Here is a 23,337-nt window from a genome sequence, read left to right as displayed (position 1 = left end):
ATCAAAAGTGAAAGAAAGTTTGAGAAAGAAGCAGCTTTGAAAATGTAAATGATTTTGTTGCAATTACTACCAAATAGTTGAAGTTGATATAACAAGCTATTTCATGTACGATAATTGCAGTGGAACAAACACTTAGATTTTCTGAAAAACTGTTGCTTTCCCCTTTTGTAAAGTTCTTTTTTGGCGTTTCAGAGGAGGGTGAGGAATGTTGTCGTTACCAAGTGAGTGTGTACAGGAGATACGGACAGAAGTTGGGACTATCACCCCCTGTCTATTTTGCAACTATTCTCGACTTCGCAGGCTCAGACAAAAAGTTGAATCTCCTTACGGTTGGAAATTACAGGTCTTTTCCATTATAGCCCCCCCAATGATATTATAGCCCCCACTATGGTAAATTTACCCTGATTGGAGGGGCTCTAAGTTATCTGACCACTAAGCGGGGGAGGGGGACTATAATGGGAAAGACCCGAAATAGCTTTTACAACTTCTCTCATCTTTCCATATATAGCTCCCAAGCTTAGCAGACATATAAAGTATAGCCCCCTCCCAAATCAAAGCAATTACACTAAAACGGGGGTTGTATAAGATGAGGAGATCTTAATAACCCAAATTAACAAACTCAAGATACTTAACTCCCTAAAGATATTTGTTTGCTCAAAAACTAGAAATAGTTTTATGTCCCTGCGACAGAAAAGTTCTATTAAAATCCTGAAAATTTCCCCTGATTTCTAAGTTAAATAAGCTAAATAGTTTTTAAAGCAACTTGTTTCATATAGATAAGCTCAAAACAGTCGGTCGAGCTCTCTACTTCTAATTTCGCCTTACTTGTTCCGACCAATTTAGAGGGGGAAGAACTATATAATCAAAAGGTTTTTTTTGTTCAGGAAATTTTTGTGCAGTCAATTGATAAAACCAACTTAGAGGGTTGTGAGAGGTATCATTAAAAAGCTCGTTGAAACTGCAGTTAAAACCGTAGAAACCATAATTAAACAACGTTCTTTGAACTTCGTTTTTCCCACGGAGCGATCGATGTTTAAAAATTTGTGAACTTTTGACTGATTTTTGTTGTTTCCAATCACATTTTCTGTAACTTTACGCAATTTCTTTGACAAATTTGCAAGGAAACTTTGTTAAAAACAGTAAATATAGTGTTGTTGGTTTTATCTCTAAAAACAGAAGAGTATTGTTGAACTGTTTTATCAATTTTTATGATAAAATTTTTAATTAATTTTTCAAAACTCACCCCTTTTTAATCAAGAATTGCACGAAATAAGCTTCTTTAGTCCACTTTGTTTAAATTTGCCTGATTAGCACACAAAAGAACTGGCTCAAATAGTCTCGGTTAACTCCAAAGAAGACCAGTATAAATTGTGTATCCTCTAAAAGTGTAGCTGACTGAGGGCTTTTTTATTGTTCTTGACTGCCAGTTTTTTGCAAATGTAGCTCGATTCTTATGCAAAATGAATAATTTATTGTTCATATATTTACTTTTTGTCAATTTTTCGAGTCCATTTTTGCGCACGAGCTTCTTGCTAAGGGACGACGGCAACAGTAAGGTTAGTTTTGGCTTAGTCGTTGTTTCTGAAAAACCGAATTAAATTCCGAATGCAATCAGCTGATGTTTTTTATTAAAAACTAGGCTGTTTTTTTCTTTTTTGCTGTAAATACCGAAAAGACCAACTCAAATCAGGCTTGCTAATAACAGGTCAACTTAGTTTTCTGCGGAGTTTTTTTTGAAACATATTAGTTTTCAGTCGAAAGCTTATGGTTGTTTTGACATTCAAAAATACATTTTAAAATTTTAAAAACAGATTATTGAGCTTTGAGACACTTTCTCTCTTTTTGGGCCGAATTGTAGCTTAAGATCAGCAAAAAAGGTCGCATTATGTTTTTAATGAAACAAAACTTAAAGTATATTGCGGTTTTGCTTTTTAATTATTTGCTTTTCTGCTTTTGTACCACGCGTTTTCAAAATAATGTTTTTTAGTCTTTTCCTCATCACTTAGGTCCTTTTTTGTATTTTTACGTTTTGGCAGTTCAGATATCAATTGACTGGCGTATATGAAAAAGTAACAATTGATCACATCAGTTTTTCGGTGAATAGATTATCGTTTAAACAGCTTCGACACCGTCTTCTAGGAGAAATTTATAGACTTCAAATTAATTTTTATCTCTATGTCGTTCTTTTCGTACTCACTTGACAAATTCTGTAGATTTAGAATTGCAAGTCTTAGCGACTTCCTCTGGGCAAACAAAGGAAATGTTTTGCTGTTTTTAGTTGATAGCTAAGATTTTCATGACTATGAAATCAAATATTAGAAAAGCAATTTATAGGGGTATTTTTATAAAAAAAAAATTTGTACTTCGGTGTTTTTGTCTATTTTTACTTATTCTCAATAATTGCTGGTTTCATATTAATTGGTGTTCAAAAAAGGCGGAAATGAACCCATTTAAGGTTTTAGAGCAACGCTTATTCTTCTATCGACTTGGGTAGCGTTTTTTTTGCAATAATATCAAATAATTTGTTTGAATTTTGTCTATTTAAAGTGCTCTTTGCAATCGTGGGGTACCTTTTACTTCTGATGATATATCTTAATGGCTTTCTTTTAAGATATAAAGGAATTTATTTAAGGATTTCAATTGCTAACTATTGTTTTTATATCTAGTTGTTTTTGGAAAGTACAACTGTATTTTCCACTTTGTTTTCCTCTTAAAAACTTGTTACTTAGTATTGTTTTATTCGTAGATTTAGAGATCGCTATTCTCATTGCTGTTATTAACGGCTGCGACACACTTCTCCTGCAAAAATTAATTGTTTTTTTCCGACTGAGTTTCTAGTTTGATTTTGTAGCAGTATGATATATTCTGGATAATGACAGATCTCAATGTCCTCATAATTAAGGATTTTTAAACGTAAACTATTTAAAGAACTATTGATATCTAATGGCAATTAATTTGTTTTTGTATACCATTAGGTTCTTTTTTGTTCTGAACGAGTCTTATTAAAGACTGGTTGCATGTTTTTTCTAGTGAAATAGAAACTAATTGGTTTACTTGAGGTTTTATCGAAAAATATATGTTGAGTTATGAAAGTAAGTTTTTGTTACTGTTATTGGAATTAGTAGAAAGCAGTAGTAAGTAGTAGTAACTGTAGTAAATAGTAGTAATTAGTAGTAAGTAGAATTAAGTAGCACTAATTAGTTGTTATTAGTAGTATGTAGTAGTAAGTACTAGTAAGTATTAGTAAGCAGTAGTTTGTCTTGTCTCCTGGTTTTTGTTTGCCTTGTCTCTTGGTCTTAACAACGGTAAATCCCATCGGACCACTCATCGCCATCATTTACTTTTCTAAGTGATTTGAGCTAAAAGTAGTTTTTTATATTCTTACACAAATTTTTTTCGAACATTGTTTGAGCTTTTGAAAATTTTCTTGCATGTTATAAAGCCTTCTCGTTTTGTTTATCAATGCTCTCTAATTCAAATCAATTCCAAAAATCAAATTTCGAAAACTTGTTGAAAATACTGACAGAAAAGCAATACTCATAAGTAAAATAAAGTCTAAACTAATTTTTAGTATTGGAGTTCTTGAAGAACGGATTTACCAGCTAAAAATGCCATAAACAATACCCTTTCCCGCATTAAAAAGGGAAGTATCAATTTCATTTCGATGTGGTTATGAATGTTCTTTTTAAAATTATGCTGAGTATTGTAATCTTGAATCTGAAATTAGAAAACAGAAAATGATAGACTGTAAAATCATAAACCAAATCAGAAATTCACTTTAACTACCCGGGTCGAGGCCGAATGGTTATCTTGTAAGAACTTGCAAGTTTCTGGCAGAAACTTACAAGGCGATGCATCGCCTTGCAAGTTTTTCTTCCAAAAAATTGCAAGTTCTTACAAGTTAACCCTTCGACTTGCAAGTTCTTACAAGTTAACCATTCGACTTACAAGGCTCTTACAAGTTAACCATTCGACTTTCAAGTTACTTACAAGTTAACCATTCGCACACACACACACACCCACACACACACACACACCACGCACGCACACACACGCGCGCGCACACACATACACGCTCTCTCTCTCTCACACACACACACAAACATACACACATACACACACACACGCACCCACACACACACACACACACACACACACACACACACACACACACACACACATACATACACACATATGCCCGAAACCGTAAATAAAATGTTGCAAGACATGAATGTAAATGGATGCTTGAAAAAAATCGAATCTGGAAAAGTGTGAACTGAATTATAAAAAAGGTATAAAAATGAAGGGCCACTAAATTATTTTGAGAAAATACTGACATATGAATTTGAAAATTCAATCAAAGTCAATTTTTTGGGAACATGTTTGAGAACGCGATGAAGCTAATTGAGATCTACAGTTTTTTAATAGAATTGCAAAAGGAATTCTCTTGAATTGATAAAATTCGAAATGTAACCATTTTGTCTACTTAGGTCGATTTTTTTTATGTTATGCAAACTGAGCAACTAACTCCCACGCGCTTTCTACGGTAAATGACTGAATTTTATATTGAATTAACCAATAAGAGTTGTGCTCGACCGGAACGAACTTGCAAGAAACTTACAAGTTAGCCATTCGCCTTGCAAGTTCTTACAAGTTAACCATTCTACTTGCAAGTTCTTACAAGATAACCATCTTTTACAAGAAACTTGCAAGTTCTTACAAGTTAACCATTCGGTCTCGACCCGGGTAAACAAGAAGAATCGAGTCATATTCTGATGTGAATTTCAGGTGAAGTACATTAAGAACTTATGTTGCAACGTCATCACTTTAATTGGGTTCGGAAAAGGGACACTTTCAAACCACACATTCAGACACAGGGCCATGACTCTGCTGATGGACAGTGAACACAAAAGATTTCACTTCTTTGATCCAGATACTATTGTCCAAATGCTCACATTTGATTGGTTCAAGTACAATTACATATGCCATGAGCAACCGTGGGTTTGTGATTTATACCCTGTCAACCTAAAATAAATTTATAAACTCAAAAACAGTTTGTTGAAAAATGATCTTTTATATTTAAATTTGAAATTTTTTGATAGATTAATATTTTGGTGTTTTTCTAACTAGTGCTTAAAATGAGTTTTCAGGCCTGAGATTATTAATTCTAACCAAAGTAACTGAAGTTATAACTAATCAGAGAATTGCTAGCCAAAGAAGTTTATAACATGCCATTAAATACAGTTATAGTCACCAAAGAAATTTGTAATAACTGTATGGGTTGTGTAAGCCAATTTTGTGCCAGACTAGCTGTTGTGGTGATTGACTGACTTGATTTTTGACAAAAAAAGAATCAAAATAAAGTCACCATGCAATTTATCAGCTTTACAAAGCTCTGATTTGTGTTAAAACTAAAAGTTCCGGTAATAAAATTTGTTTAAAACAATGTTCGCTACAATTCATCACTACAAACTTACTAACGATATAAATCCAAAATCAGTTTCACATATAAATGTCCATAAGCTTAGATTGGGAAAATTTGTCTGAGTTTATTTGAGATGACTTTATTGTATAGCAGTGACCGTGTCACCTCAAGTCACGAGGTCATTTCATCACACTCTGCGGAGGTCAGGAAAGAAAGAAAGTGGTTTGGGTTACATCACAAGATTGTGAACTCGTGGCAGTGTCCTGATAATTTCACTGTTCAACCAATATTTTACGCCTCATACGAATATAAACCAAATAGGAGTTAATCCTTTATTACGCTTACATTTATTACCAATGTGCTGCAAGTACATATTACCACCAAATGGAGCTGCAAGTTTACTAATATTCAGAAAACAATGATAGTTTTTTAGGACTAATTGCCAGGAAATATTATTCTGCGCGCATGATTAAACATGTTTGGGATAATCAGCCAAAAATGGCTTCAGGTGTACACATTTTCCACCATATATATATATATATATATATATATATATATACACACTTAATTTTTAATATTGTGGAAAATGTATGGCTTATATATGGTTTTATACATAAACCTAACTTTTGTGTTTTGAAATGGCGTAAAATTTCGAAAACAATTGCTAAAATCCTTAAGGTGCGAATTTTTTAAACCTCTTTTTTCATAAATTGTAGGCAACATTTTTTCCATAAGTTAGGGCTTAGATGGAAGGGGATTTAGATTCCTTCCCTCTGAATTGATTTTACTGATTTTAATTATTCTGATTTTACTGATTCTCTTACATGATACTCGAATATATATTTGTGTATATATATTAATATGAAAAAAAACCACATCGAACATCTGATTTCCAGCATTGTTTTTCTTCTATACTAATTTGGGGTCTGAAAGTATTAAAACAATGTTTTTCTTCTTATTCTTCCGCATGGTTCTGTGGAGAAAACCCTATTAATCCTCAATTTGTAAAGTTGCAATCTATTTGCTTTCAGTGCAGTCTTTTGTTACACCCGGGTCGAGGTTTTAGGGTAATTTTTTGTAAGAAATGCGGTGAATGCGGTGAATATTTGTAAGAAATGCGGTGATTGCGGTGATTGCGGTGAAAATAAATATTTCACCACATTTCACCGCATTTCTTACAACAATTCACCGCGAAATTCACCGCATTTCTTACAAAAAACTCACTCAAAAACCTTGACCCGGGAGATAACAAATGGCGTGGGAGCGGTTTGATTGACATTCAAAAGATGTAGAAAGTGATCAAACCAAAATATGAACGCTTCAATTGGAAACGCATGTTAAAGTTCTGAGTTTTCCTCCCAGTCTAAACATTTTTTAACCCTATAAACTGAACTTTCTACTTTCTGTCCGTGAACAGCCAATGATGATTTGAGTCATGGAACTCATTCAAGGCCCGTTAAAAAACCATATAGTAACTTCGGGATGATGTATTATCTCTGTATGAAAACTAAAGACTTTTCTGACCTGCGTGAAAAATGGAAAAATAGAAAGATGTTAACTTTACCTGAATCTGGCACAAAAATTAGCCAGCTGATAATTGCTTCCATTCTGTGGAATTACGAACACTTTCGACTGCCAAAATTCTCCGCCACATTTTTGAAGATTGGCTAAAATCAAGAAATTCTACCTGAGCAGACCGAAAACCGCGGGAAGTTTCAAATACTGTTATAAATTATAAATATTTTTGGTAAGATATTGCTAAATTTATCATGAAGCAACATCACAGTTGTTCTCGCCCAAAAAATGACCAGAAAATGAATTGCAATCCTCTTTAACCGTAAAGGTTCCTTTTTTGTACCCGAGTAAAAAGTATCTATTTTAAAAATTCACCGCATAAGATTTCCAAGGTTTCTTCAATCTCATTTAAATTCACAATAAATTTCAAAGATGTAAGAGAAAGTTGGCGCAGTGGACTAAGCAGTGGAACGCATGCAGGAGGTCAGAGGTCCGCACCCGTGTGCTGACGATGCTTTTTTGTAAGAAAACTGAGAACGCGGTGAAAATAAATAATTCACTGCGATTCACGGCATTCACCGCAAAACGACGTAAGAAAGACGCGGTGAAAATTATTATTTTTCACCACATTTCACCGCATTTCTTACGAAAATTCACCACCAAACCTCGACCCGGGCATGGGAGTGTACATCCACACCCGGGTCGAGGTTTTTGAGTAATTTTTTGTAAGAAATGCGGTGAATGCGGTGAATTTTTGTAAGAAATGCGGGGATTGCGATGAATGCGGTGAAAAAAATTAATTCACCACATTTCTCCGCATTTCTTACAAAAATTCACCCTACAATTCACTGCATTTCTTACAAAAATTCACCGCATCGACTTTTTTTGGCAAATTAATGTAAGAAATGCAGTGAAAGCGGTGAATGCGGTGAAAAAAATAATTCAGCACATTTCACCGCATTTTTTACAAAAATTCACCGCGAAATTCACCGCATTTCTTACAAAAATTCACCGCATATGATTTCCAAAGTTTACTCAACCTGATTTAATTTCACAAGAACTTTTAGAGCTGCAAGTGACAGTTGACGCAATGGACTAAGCAGCTGAAGGCCTGCATGAGGCCAGGGTTCAAAACCGTGTGGGTACGATTCTTTTTTGTGAGAATACTGAGAACGCGGTGAAAATAAACCGCGTTCACCCCGATTCACCGCATTCACCGCAAAAAGACGTAAGAAAGACGCGGTGAAAATTATTATTTTTCACCACATTTCACCGCATTTCTTACAAAAATTCACCGCCAAACCTCGACCCGGGCAGCAGGCAGGCAGTGAGAGACGTTGAGGACGTGGACTATGCCAGGTTCTTCAGTCTCATCATGCCAATATACTCAGTTATCACTGATTCTAATTCTTTATTTATATAAATAGAACAACTAAATTTAAGGATACACAGGTATGGGCTAAAGTTTTTATGCATTGCTGCATTATTACATCAAATCGGTGGCAGTGGATTTACCCCAAAACTTAGCGGCACTAAAATTTTTTGAAGGTTCCGATTTTGAGAATATAAAAAATCCGTGTGAACATACAGAAAATTTCTTGTTATTGAATAATTGAATCCACTTTGGAGCTGATGAATTGGATGAAAGAGAGATCAAATTTAGTTACTGAGATTTATTTATTCCTAGCTCAATGAAACATCATAGATCTTAACTGTGAACAATTAAACACTTGTTTTGTAAACAAACTATTATCTCGTGTTTGTGCTCAAACGCAAGTGGGAAAAATGATCTCTCTGGTCATTTTATTAGCCCTCTTTTCAGGTAAAAGGCGAAGATTTAAGTCTTATTAATCAAATTATTATCTTTTTTCAATACCAAAACTGTTAAAATAATAGGTTCATTCAACACATCAAAACCATTCAGGGGAGATTTTGCGTCAACTCCCATACCAAAAACAGAACAAACCAAATCCAGAGTCCCTTGGTCATATAACTTTCTTTGATTTCACACTATATATGATTCTTTGTATCCATACTAGACGGTCATATATGATACATTTAGTTTTGTACTATAATCATATAAGATTTCTTGGTAGTCATACAAGGATCATATTTGATTTTTTTGGTTTCATACAAGGATCGTACTAAGAGAAAAAGTATGCTCAGTATGAAATCATATGTGTTCCTTGTATGAAATGAAAGAAATTTTAACTCGGGATATCCGTTTCTATTCTTTAAGTTGATCAGTTTTCAGCTTCATCTTGTATGTATACTGGAGTTGAAAGCACCTCATTGGTCGCAGCCCACAACTGGGAGGCCAAAATATTCATCCTACCTAACAGACGAAGTTATCACGATTTATCAAGAAACTGCCTCAAATTCAGGTCAGAATTGTCTTCATTTGTGGAACTATTCCTAATAATGTTCAATAGATAGTCAACTGGTAAACGGTATCCCAAAATAACGCCTGCTGGTGTTTTCGTTCTCATCAGGCATGATCGTTTCCGACAAGGATTTTTAGTAAAGGACCGTTGAGAGGGGTTTTTAAGCGTAAGAAACCCAAGGTTTTTTATAGAACCTTTTTAAACTGTTTCTGGCCATTTCTTTAATGGTACTTGAAAAACTTTTTAGTTTGTTTATCATAAATCATTTGTTTTTTTTTCTATAATTTCTTTAATGGTACTTGAAAAACTTTTTAGTTTGTTTATCATAAATCATTTGTTTTTTTTTCTATATCCAGGAGCGACGCACTTCATCACATTATTTATCTTCAAAATTGAACAAATTTTGACAGCATTTTTGAAGAAATCGCTGCAATTTATTTAATTATTATTTTCATGGTCTTAAGGTGGCATTTTAAACAACGTTCACTTGCTGCTTCACGCGCAATTCCTGCATTTCATGATAGATGATTGAGACAAAACAACGTAATGTAAACTGCGCATAAGATAAGTTTGACATAGCGTGACAAGAAGCTCGACTTGTTCAACGTATACTTGGCTAGAGAAATGAAGCCTTGAGGAACAAGAAAGAACGTGAGAATGGGTCATAAGAGATGCCCAACTCCGAGAGCTTATGACCAGTTGGTGTAAATGGGTAGCACGCTAGGCTTGCAAGTAAGAGATGCTGGTTCGAATCCAGTACTGGTCCATTTTCACAGTAGTTGCACCTGCTTAGACCCCCTAACAGGCTCTGAGCTTAACCGCAAAAGAGAGACCAGATAGTTAGAAACAATGGAAGAGAAGATGCGCAATTTAAAGAGAATTGTTAGAAGTCCGAGAGAACAGCCTAATGTAAAGTGCGCATAAGATAAGCTTGACACAACTTGACAAGAAGCTCTACTTGTGCAATGTATACTTGGCTAGAGAGATGAAGGCTCGAACAGAAAAGAAAAAAGGAGTATGAAAATGGGAAGATAATAGGGGATAGATTTATAAGACTCCCAAGTTTGAGAGCTGAAAATGCACTGGTGTAATGGTTGGCTCTCTAGGCTTAAAATTACGAAATGGTGATTTGAATTAAGTACTGGTGTATTTTCAAAGTATTTGGGCTAGCTTAGATCCGAACACTCAAGAAAAAACAATATGTTGATCGCGTCAATCAAAAATGTGCAATGCGAAATCGAGGCGTTGGAAGAAATTTGGACTGATTTCTCTTGTTGCCGATTTGGGTTCTCTTAGTTTTTTCAACAAAAATGAGTCGATTGGGAGTTGATTTCCTACAATAGGCCCTTGGGCCAGCGAGCAAAAAAAACATCACTGCGCTCCCCTTTTTAACAATTTTGTCAAGATTTGCTAAGTTGGAAATTTGGGAAATCAGAAAATTACAAATGTTTGGTGGTAATTTTAGTTATTTTTGAATGGCTGTTGGGTGTTTTCAATGCATCTAGGGATATTGACTAAAAATGTCTGAAGACGATGGCACGTTAAATTTTTTGAAACTGAAAATTTTAAATTAGTTTCGCCTTGGAAATCAACTTGTCAAGTGCGATTCAAGTCTGATAGGACTATAAAATTGATTTCGTAATGATTTAGCACTGATTTTTTGTAGAAAGACTTTCATTTATACGTGCCCAGTACTTAATTGTACTTGGAGTTAAGTGCGGGTCCAAAAAGTTAAAAATTGAACAAGTAAAACATTCTTTTTTCCCATGTCGTAGAAACTTCCAAAGGCTTTACAAGGGAGCTTATATCAGATGAGGCCATATCTAGTCTGAGTCATATCCCTTCCCAACTTAGCCTAGACAAACGGCATCTTGCAGTAAAAACCACCATGATTTGTGCAAAAAGACCTTTCATCTTTCACCACTCTTTTGACAAAACTTTCATATCTTGAAAAATCTCCATCTTAGCCTTGTAATGTCACTTTTGATTTATTCAGCCGTTCTCTTCGCCAAAGTAGGAAAAGTTGATTTTTGATAAGCAACAAAAATGGGCCTTGAGCGTGGGGTCGGCAAAACTAAGAATAGAACACAATTGAACGAAGTGAACAGGAGGCACAAAACCCTACTGGCAAAGTTAAGTGCACGAAAAATTGTTTGAAATACTTTAAAATGCTGATCGCAAGATAGGAAAAGGCAAAGATCCAGCAACATGGCGTAAAATTTCGAAAACAAGTTCTAAAAATCTTATGATGAGATTTTTCGAAAAATTTATACCTTTATATATATATATATATATATATATATATATATATATGTATACAAAAAAAACACACACACACATACACACCCATATATATATATATATATATATATATGTATATATATATATATATATATATATATATATATATATATATATATATATATATATATATATATATATATATATATATATATACCACATCGAACATCTGAATTCAAGCATTCCTTTGTTCTTTCCTTATTTGGGGCCTGAAAGTAATAAAAGAATGTTTTTAGTAGTGGATAAAACAGGGGTTCCAGCCACCAGCGCAATTTGTCTCATTCCAAGTGAGCCAAATTGTACTGGTAAATGGAACCCCTGTTTTATCCACTACTATATATACACAACTAAATACACAATACAATTTGACTTTGCACAGTCTATAAAAATTTCAATAAATGATGAAAAAGAAAAGTGCTTTACATGCTAAAATGGCCGCCATCATTAACTTGCACAGTCTATAAACAGTTCAATAAAAGATGAAAAAGAAAAGTGCATGTCACGCTAAAATGGCCGCCACCCTTAAAAGAAATGACCACAACCATTAACTGAATGATTTCAAACGGGTGAAAATTTCGAATAAGAGGCATCTTTAAAAAATAGCTTGTAAGTTAAGTATTTTTTAAAATTTTTTAAAAATTTTAAATGAGATAAACAGAGTAATCAATTTAATAGAAGGATTTAATTATTATTTTACTATAAAATAGGTAATCACTTAGGAAAGGATGAATAATTTTAAGTTATCAAACATGTCCAGAAGAAAGAATGTTCTAGAATAATGCTCCATGGGTGGACCTTTTTTTTCCACAGTACTTTTTGGCTAGTCACCGTGAGTTTCACTTCACTACAAAAACTAGCGAAAAACTATAATCAATTTTCTTCATTTGACGAGACTTTAATAATTGGAGCGTTATCAAATAATTCTTTATCTGCTGAAAACCCAAACGAGTTGACTAATTTAACAACTCGAATGATTACATTTTGTAAGGAGAACAAATGCATACCCGTGAACTCCACCAAACAGTAAAGTGAGACTGGAAAATGAACTAAAAGATAACTCTTTCAGTTATTCCTTACCAAGTTCAAGAAGGATCTACTAAATTCCGAGCGTCAGGAAACACTGGACAAGTTTGAAGAGTGAATGTGCCGGAATACTTATCTTTCCACAATAAATTGAGAAATTCAATCAATGTTGACGAGTTTGAGCCTTATCTAACTACAGTCAACAACATGGAGGGAAAGTTGAATCGTTCATATCTGCTGACAATGTCTGACAGAGGATACTTAGGGGGAAAAGTGAAACAATCAAGAGAACAATAAGAATGTTCCCAGGAAACAACTGCTGAACGATAAAAGATATTCCTACTCTACTATCCAGAGTTATATGGTGAAACATGGGTGGAGCCTAATAAACTTCTCTCAGGCATGTGAAAACTATCCGAGTATCAGTCAAACAGCTTTGCAGATCCTAGTCTCAACAGAATACTATTCGGATTGGAAAAAATTTTTGACAATTTTCTGAGCAGAATTTCAGAAGGATAGTCAGCTACAGTCTCCGTGCATGACAAGATTACAATTTTCCTAAACGATAAAAAAAATGATTGTTATTGGGAAATATATTAAATAATAATGTTGATATCCATGCTACTGATACATTAATATTGATATCCTTGCTCTTAATACGTTAATATTGATATCCGTACTACTGATAAATTAATATTGATATCCCCTAATTTTATTATCCGTATACTGATTAGATCTTTTTTGCTCGAATTTTGTTAGCAACAAAATTTATAAACCGAAAATGGAAGTTCTAATACCAAAAAATTTCAGCCCTATAATATGACTATGTTTCTGTAAAACTTCAATCTACCACGGTTGGCAGTTGTTACAGGATTGAAAAACTAAAAGCAATAATAAAACTTTTTCTAACTTTAACATTAGGAGGTCTCTATACTGGACTCAATAACTCCATATCGAATTAGGCATAGGCATAGGCTTCACTAAAGCCATTATGAGCAACTGAATATTTGCACGCAGAAGTTTTGTCGAAAATTCGGATTCAGCAACAGATCGAATCACAACGAACTGTAAAGAATCTGATGCAATTTAGTAAAGAATTTCGTCTTTTCTTCTGCATAAGACTTCAAATAGAAATTCAGGACGTCGGTGCAATAGTCACAGTTGTTGGTGATAGTTTGGTAAACTCGGAAATTTCCCATTAATTATTCGCCAGATTCTCGGAGAAAAAAACTAAAAATAGTTTAAGCAATTCACGCAAATTTCTTTTAGTTAAATTTTTGTGCATAAATGGCATACTGCTTCAAAGATCAGTGAAACTGCTTCGCAGATTAGTGAAACTGCGTCGCAAAAGGGTCGTTGACCATGTTTCACCATTTGTGAAACTGCTTCGCAGATCTCTGCTGTGAGACTGTATATGAGACACACTGTGATGGGTATACAGTCAAAAACACTGAGATCGGTGGAAACACAGTGATTAGTGTTTTTCGGCTTAACTCTAAACGTCTATGTTAAATTTTTCGACATAATCCCTTAATCTATCTATGGTATATTTTTATATCTATATCTATGCAGATAAATATATAATCTACACTTAAAATTTTTAAAATTAAATCCGCTGATATGTTGATTTACATTACACATAATACAAGTTATATATAGATTGGAATCAATATAATGTATATTCATTTGATCAATATAATGTCTATTCCTAAAGTAACCTTTACAGATATAGTACTCAAATAAACTATCTAAAAATTTATCACAACACCTTCTCCAAGATTTATCTTTACATTTAACACATTTTGCTGATTTAGACATTTTTAATTTGTATAAATTCAAAAAAGAATTTTTGTCCTTAAAAATAAAGATGTCTAAAGTAGAAAGCGTAAACTTTTGTTCTATTTGTGATTTGGCCTTTGAAACAAGGAAACAATCTATCAAACACAATATAAGTGATGAACACCTAAACAGTACGAGAAAGGAAATGGAAGATGAAACTATGGAGAGGGTGTATGACTTAAGAAGAAGAATATTACGTCCTCAGACCTAAAACTAAAGGGGCTTCGCCTTTGGTCCCCCAACCTAAAGATAACACAAAAGATTTTATTAAAACTAAACACAACATTAAGCCTCAAACTAAAACCGAAGATGGGCCGAGGCCCTGCTGCGCCATAGTATCTACTCTGGAATTAATTGTGAAAATAAAGAATGTCATGCAGAATTTAGAAATAAAATAGCCCTTATTCTAACTCATCTAGTCATAATCGTAAGTGTCTAGAAAACACAGAATACTTTGATATAAACTCTAGCCAAAACATGAAAGAATTTCATATTACTGATAAAGCCGGAAATTACATTGAACATATAGATGAAGCTATTAATAACTCTTTAGAAGAAATTAAAAACGGTTACCAATTTCGTAAAGTTAAGAGTTTTAAATATAAGATCACAGCCGAGTGTGAGTACAAAAAGAGAACCAAAGAAGAAGTTAATACTACTAAAATATTTTTCAACACTGAGTATATTATTAATAATGCACTATATGAAAATGGAGACTTCACACAACGGTTAAACTTTGAAAGTAAAGATACGAGGATTATGGCTATGACTTTGAGATTCTTGGATTAGGAAGTATTCAGATAAATATTGAACCAACTAAAGCATCTATTGATAATTATATAGATTTACCCCCGATCTCAAAAACTCTAAATTAATATTAAATAAACGCAATTCCCAATACAACTGCTTACAACTAATTTTTACTGCTTGGCTACATCCCGCTATGGACCACGCAACACGCGAAGGTAGATATTTAAATATTCTAATTGAACCAAGACAACAACATGAAGATGACTTTGCTTATATAATAAGAATACAGAAATTGTACAAAATTAATATTTGGGTATACACACCATGTGGTGAGGGCAAAGTAGAATTGTTTAAACCAGTGGATGATTTTGATATAGATAGAGAAAAGATGTCAGAATTTTAAATTGGGGAAATTATTAAATTATTGCGCTCTAAATGAAATTAATCTGATAGATGTACATATTGGTTTAATTCTCGAAGTAAATATGACAAACACGTATGTAGCCACTCTTTCAATCCAGAAATTGTTTGTCCTAAGAAAAAACATATTACTTCTAAAAATGATCATTTAAAAAATATTATAACTGCTGATATAGAATGTTGCATTGCTAACTTCTCATCTAATGATTTCAAATAAGTGATAGCTGAACACATTCCAAAAAGTGTGGGTTACATCTGGCAAGGTAATTTCAAACACTACTTTGGTTCGGACTGTATCAAAAGATTTGCTAGATTGAAATAGAAACAGAGAATAACTTCAAAAGTAATGAAAAGATTATATTTAATAAAGAAGATAAACTTCTTCAATCAACAATAACCAATAACCTAACAACAAATAAGGCCCGTCAAATATTCTTGGAAGATAACAATAATATTGACATGAAAGATACCTATCAAATTACAAATGTTCTCCCATCCAAAGATGAAAAAGATGTTGTTAATAAAGAGTATTGTGACAATAACTTATAATCCTCTTCTAATAAAAAAGACATTCTAGTAAAGATATAACTGAACTAAGAAAGGTTGACTTTAATAAAGTTACAACAAAGAGCTTACCGCTAAACAAAATACAAGTTAACGAGGAGCTAATTAATTACTTTATTAAATCGGCAAATGAAGTTACAAATATTGTTAACTATTGTAATAAAGTTGCTAGTGATACCATCTCTAAGTATAATCAATTAAAACTAGAGATTTATAATAATATGTTTAATCAGTTTAATGATCAAGAAAAACTAGAGAATCATTATGAGTTTAAAAAAGATGATATAATGAAAGATACTGAGAGTTATTTTACTGCTGAAAATGAGTCAACCAACAGCACCGAGTGAGAGATTTTTATATCCAGATCTATCATCTGTATCAGAAAGATTGATAAACGAAAAAATCCAAGCTAATAATAAATTTAATAATAGTATTAACAATATAAAAGATATTATAAAATCTTATGAAACCGAAACTATCAACTATAATAGGAAGTTAACTAGATATAAAAATTATATTAACGTAGCTGAGATAACAGAAATAAAATATCATCAATAGCAACAACTAAAGCATCAACATCCTTTGCATTAATGGGTATAGGCTTAACTTATTCTATACCAACAGCTTTTGTTACAGCAACTGTTTGCGGTTCATTATCAAAAACAATTAATACTAAAATAAAAAAACACGAAGTATTCACAAATCTATATTTTAAGTAAACAGTTCAGCGACAAGTTTAATAAACTAAATGCTAAATCAATGAATGATAATAAAATAGATAATGATGAGTTTAATGAATCAGTTAAGGTATATGAAGTATATAAGAGGAATCGGCGAAGCCGCAACTCCGTTGATAAGAAAAATAAATTGAGTATTTCTTAAACTAAAGCTATTAGTATATAGCTATAATGGTACGTTTAGCAATAATAAAATTAGTATTAATATTTACCATTAGATCTATATCTAATCTCTAATATAATTAATTATCTTTTCTTTGTACCTAAATATAACAATCTACCTTTCTGTACTACTTTCATACCTTCACCATTAGTTGCAAATTTAATTAAATCAGGTGTGGCTGATAAGGCAGCTCCTGTGTTTCTACTTGCAGCTGCACTTCCTATTTTACTTGCTATTTCTAATGCTCTTACTTGATTATTAGCAGTTTTCTTTCCAAAGTTAACAGTAGCTTTACCAACACTTTTAAAGAAATCCTTCAATCCCTCAGCTTCTATCGTTTCATCACTGACAGTCACTGACTTATTTCTTCTACACATAGCACAGGATCCCTTCAACATCTTAGTTGCTTTAGCTGTGACAACCCCTCAAAAATTTTTTGTGCCACTATAATGTCTACCACCAACACAATATGAATTAGTTTTAAACTTATTGAAGTTACTCATATTTATATAAATAAAAAATTGTGGAAGTTATAAAGTATAATCCCTTTGTTGTAAAACCTAAAGCCAAGGGGGCTTCGTCTTTGGTTCCCCAACCGCTACTTAAGCCTAAACCCAAACAACGACTAAGTTTGAAGCAAAAGGTCTATCAGGAAACCTGCTTCGCAGAAGGCATAGCATCGGTGAAGCTGGTTCCCGGACGGACGAAGTCCTATCTCTAGAAATTAAAAAGAAATTAGATATTTTTTATGCTAAAGAATTTGTTAAGATTAGTAGGAAATAGTTTGGCTAAGATATAACAGGCCTTTGGCCATTAATCTCTACGAGATTACATCTTATTACCATCACTATTCACACTAATAACCTTTCTAGTTAACACTAATGCATGACATATAACATCTGCAAATGCAACACAAAATCTAAAATTAAGTTGTGGTGTTTGTGGGTCTATATGATCATTTTGATATCTAGGTTCAAATACATATATTCTATAACTACTTTTGAATACTCTATGATTTATATATGGTTTAATATTATGAGCTCATCCATTATAATCTTTATTAAAGTTAACAATCTCTTTAAAAGCCGCATTATAGTTATTAGTACCATAATTAGTATTCATTCTATCCTCAGGATAAAATTCACTACCAATCTTACAATAACATTCAGTAACATTTATTATATCAAATGTACTTGCATCATGAGTTTGTTCATTAACATTATTATTTTCAAAACCAATTATTATATATTGTGGTCTTTCCATACCACTTTCCATGCCTAGACCAAATAAGAAGTTAGTAGCATTGGGCACATTTTTAGAAAATGTTTTTCTTTCATAATAACTAAAATCAATATTACTCTTTTTATTTAATCCTTTCTGTACAATAATTCTATTATCATTACTAGGGTCAATGCTAAGTACACGCCACGATATATCTTTAATTTCTGTATTACCATCATTAGCTAATGCATCAGCACCAGAATTAGTTCTATATAGAGCTCTATCATTATTATTTATTTTTAAAATTAGTTTAAAACCTAAGCCATATATAATCCTTTCTAAATCATTCACAAACCCAAATAGATCGTTCATCTTAACATCATATACATATGACCTTGTTCTGCAGCAGCATGATCACCTTTAAGTTGACTATCCCTATTACCTTGATTTCTAACAAAACCACTCTCATAATCATCATCAGTACTAGTTAATGACTTATATCTCAATAGATTAGGATGACAATGATCTATATATCCAATAGTCTTACCACAGCTAGTGTCAAGCTTACCGGAACTAAATATGGCAATCGCACGTATATTAAATGAACCTCTTCTCTATTGAGAAGGATATTAATATTAGTATTAACCGTATTCATATATTTGCTTGATTATTCGGTTTATATTTTATAATTTTACTTTTGTGTATATAATTATTATAACCACAAGTTGTATCCGAATTAAAATCCATTTTTAACAGTTAAAAAATGTATAACTAAAAATAAATAACTAACTACAACACTAACTATAGATATAACTATCTTGGACCCTGCTTCGCAGATATATATATATATATATATATATATATATATATATATATATATAGCATTATTTGAATAATAAAAATGACTGACAGTTTAATATTATATGAACTACAAAAGATACTTGAAGCTCTAACTACAACTAACGAAGAACGCACACTTAAAATTAGAATGATAAAGCCAAAAGAAAATTTTAACTTTAGTGAACTTATACTTAATACAACAAAGTTAGGTTTAATTAGATTATCGGTTTATAACTCAGTGTTTAATGTGAATAGAAGGAATAATCAATTTTTATATGATGGCGAAGTTTTAGCTGTTATACCAGGTGCATATGAATCAATCGAAATAGCAGAACTAACAAAGGAAGAAACTAATGGCAATGTTTCAATAGAGCCTGATAAGAATACAATAAAATGTACAATGGAAATAAAACAGGGTTCACTTAATTTTGATATAGAAAACTCAATAACCCCATTACTAGGACTTAGAAAAATAGGCTATAAACAAAGTAAATATACATCGCAAAAGATTATTGATATTATGGGTTTTAGTACACTTAACATCCACTGTAGTGTTATGTCTGGTGTTAAAGATAATGGTAAGAACACAGGCATACTATATACTTTTACTCTAACAGAGCCACCGGGTTACTTGATAAATATTTCACCAACTAATATCTTATATCAAAATGTAACGAAGGATAGAATACAAAATATTGAATTGCATATTAAAGCTGAGCATGGAACACCATTTGATTTCAATGGTGATGTGTTGAGTTTTACTTTACATTTGATATAAATTTAGTCATGTTTGTTCATTAACATTATTATTTTCAAAACCAATTATTATATATTGTGGTCTTTCAATACCACTTTTCATACCTAGACCAAATAAGAAGTTAGTAGCATTGGGCACATTTTTAGAAAATGTTTTTCTTTCATAATAACTAAAATCAATATTACTCTTTTTATTTAATCCTTTCTGTACAATAATTCTATTATCATTTTTAGGGTCAATGCTAAGTACACACCACGATATATCTTTAATTTCTGTATTACCATCATTAGCTAATGCATCAGCACCAGAATTAGTTCTATATAGAGCTCTATCATTATTATTTATTTTTAAAATTAGTTTAATACCTAAGCCATATAAAATCCTTTCTAAATCATTCACAAACCCAAATAGATCATTCATTTTAACATCATATACATATGACCTCGTTCTGCAGCAGCATGATCACCTTTAAGTTGACTATCCCTATTACCTTGATTTCTAACAAAACCACTCTCATATTAATCATCAGTACTAGTTAATGACTTATATCTCAATAGATTAAGATGACAATGATCTATATATCCAATAGTCTTACCACAGCTAGTGTCAAGCTTACTGGAACTAAATATGGCAATCGCACGTATATTAAATGAACCTCTTCTCTATTGAGAAGGATATTAATATTAGCATTAACCGTATTCATATTTGCTAGATTATTCGGTTTATATTTTATAATCTTACTTTTGTGTATATAATTATTATAACCACAAGTTGTATCCGAATTAAAGTCCATTTTTAACAGTTAAAAAATGTATAACTAAAAAAATATTATAACTGCTGATATAGAATGTTGCATTGCTAACTTCTCATCTAATGATTTCAAATAAGTGATAGCTGAACACATTCCAAAAAGTGTGGGTTACATCTGGCAAGGTAATTTCAAACACTACTTTGGTTCGGACTGTATCAAAAGATTTGCTAGATTGAAATAGAAACAGAGAATAACTTCAAAAGTAATGAAAAGATTATATTTAATAAAGAAGATAAACTTCTTCAATCAACAATAACCAATAACCTAACAACAAATAAGGCCCGTCAAATATTCTTGGAAGATAACAATAATATTGACATGAAAGATACCTATCAAATTACAAATGTTCTCCCATCCAAAGATGAAAAAGATGTTGTTAATAAAGAGTATTGTGACAATAACTTATAATCCTCTTCTAATAAAAAAGACATTCTAGTAAAGATATAACTGAACTAAGAAAGGTTGACTTTAATAAAGTTACAACAAAGAGCTTACCGCTAAACAAAATACAAGTTAACGAGGAGCTAATTAATTACTTTATTAAATCGGCAAATGAAGTTACAAATATTGTTAACTATTGTAATAAAGTTGCTAGTGATACCATCTCTAAGTATAATCAATTAAAACTAGAGATTTATAATAATATGTTTAATCAGTTTAATGATCAAGAAAAACTAGAGAATCATTATGAGTTTAAAAAAGATGATATAATGAAAGATACTGAGAGTTATTTTACTGCCGAAAATGAGTCAACCAACAGCACCGAGTGAGAGATTTTTATATCCAGATCTATCATCTGTATCAGAAAGATTGATAAACGAAAAAATCCAAGCTAATAATAAATTTAATAATAGTATTAACAATATAAAAGATATTATAAAATCTTATGAAACCGAAACTATCAACTATAATAGGAAGTTAACTAGATATAAAAATTATATTAACGTAGCTGAGATAACAGAAATAAAATATCATCAATAGCAACAACTAAAGCATCAACATCCTTTGCATTAATGGGTATAGGCTTAACTTATTCTATACCAACAGCTTTTGTTACAGCAACTGTTTGCGGTTCATTATCAAAAACAATTAATACTAAAATAAAAAACACGAAGTATTCACAAATCTATATTTTAAGTAAACAGTTCAGCGACAAGTTTAATAAACTAAATGCTAAATCAATGAATGATAATAAAATAGATAATGATGAGTTTAATGAATCAGTTAAGGTATATGAAGTATATAAGAGGAATCGGCGAAGCCGCAACTCCGTTGATAAGAAAAATAAATTGAGTATTTCTTAAACTAAAGCTATTAGTATATAGCTATAATGGTACGTTTAGCAATAATAAAATTAGTATTAATATTTACCATTAGATCTATATCTAATCTCTAATATAATTAATTATCTTTTCTTTGTACCTAAATATAACAATCTACCTTTCTGTACTACTTTCATACCTTCACCATTAGTTGCAAATTTAATTAAATCAGGTGTGGCTGATAAGGCAGCTCCTGTGTTTCTACTTGCAGCTGCACTTCCTATTTTACTTGCTATTTCTAATGCTCTTACTTGATTATTAGCAGTTTTCTTTCCAAAGTTAACAGTAGCTTTACCAACACTTTTAAAGAAATCCTTCAATCCCTCAGCTTCTATCGTTTCATCACTGACAGTCACTGACTTATTTCTTCTACACATAGCACAGGATCCCTTCAACATCTTAGTTGCTTTAGCTGTGACAACCCCTCAAAAATTTTTTGTGCCACTATAATGTCTACCACCAACACAATATGAATTAGTTTTAAACTTATTGAAGTTACTCATATTTATATAAATAAAAAATTATGGAAGTTATAAAGTATAATCCCTTTGTTGTAAAACCTAAAGCCAAGGGGGCTTCGTCTTTGGTTCCCCAACCGCTACTTAAGCCTAAACCCAAACAACGACTAAGTTTGAAGCAAAAGGTCTATCAGGAAACCTGCTTCGCAGAAGGCATAGCATCGGTGAAGCTGGTTCCCGGACGGACGAAGTCCTATCTCTAGAAATTAAAAAGAAATTAGATATTTTTTATGCTAAAGAATTTGTTAAGATTAGTAGGAAATAGTTTGGCTAAGATATAACAGGCCTTTGGCCATTAATCTCTACGAGATTACATCTTATTACCATCACTATTCACACTAATAACCTTTCTAGTTAACACTAATGCATGACATATAACATCTGCAAATGCAACACAAAATCTAAAATTAAGTTGTGGTGTTTGTGGGTCTATATGATCATTTTGATATCTAGGTTCAAATACATATATTCTATAACTACTTTTGAATACTCTATGATTTATATATGGTTTAATATTATGAGCTCATCCATTATAATCTTTATTAAAGTTAACAATCTCTTTAAAAGCCGCATTATAGTTATTAGTACCATAATTAGTATTCATTCTATCCTCAGGATAAAATTCACTACCAATCTTACAATAACATTCAGTAACATTTATTATATCAAATGTACTTGCATCATGTGTTTGTTCATTAACATTATTATTTTCAAAACCAATTATTATATATTGTGGTCTTTCCATAC

General features: G+C 32.1%; 2 protein-coding genes across 3 annotated transcripts in view; one reads left to right on the top strand and one right to left on the bottom strand.

Annotated features, from left to right (window-relative positions):
* The window catches only part of LOC142348796 (uncharacterized), a 34,056-nt gene extending 28,949 nt beyond the window's left edge, over positions 1–5,107 (top strand). Inside the window, exons 3-4 of the mRNA XM_075400297.1 lie at positions 193–329; positions 4,789–5,107. Coding sequence (XP_075256412.1) covers positions 193–329; positions 4,789–5,034 — 383 coding nt within the window. The 3' untranslated portion in view covers positions 5,035–5,107. The remainder of the gene's footprint in view (positions 1–192; positions 330–4,788) is intronic.
* LOC142348258 (calcium load-activated calcium channel-like) overlaps positions 1–23,337 on the bottom strand; it is a 520,926-nt gene that overhangs the window by 212,328 nt on the left and 285,261 nt on the right. The window lies entirely within an intron of this gene.

Source organism: Convolutriloba macropyga, chromosome 10 (assembly GCF_964194025.1).
Source record: "Convolutriloba macropyga chromosome 10, txConMacr16.3, whole genome shotgun sequence".
Taxonomy (NCBI): domain Eukaryota; kingdom Metazoa; phylum Xenacoelomorpha; order Acoela; family Convolutidae; genus Convolutriloba; species Convolutriloba macropyga.
This window is presented reverse-complemented; position numbering and strand designations above follow the sequence as displayed.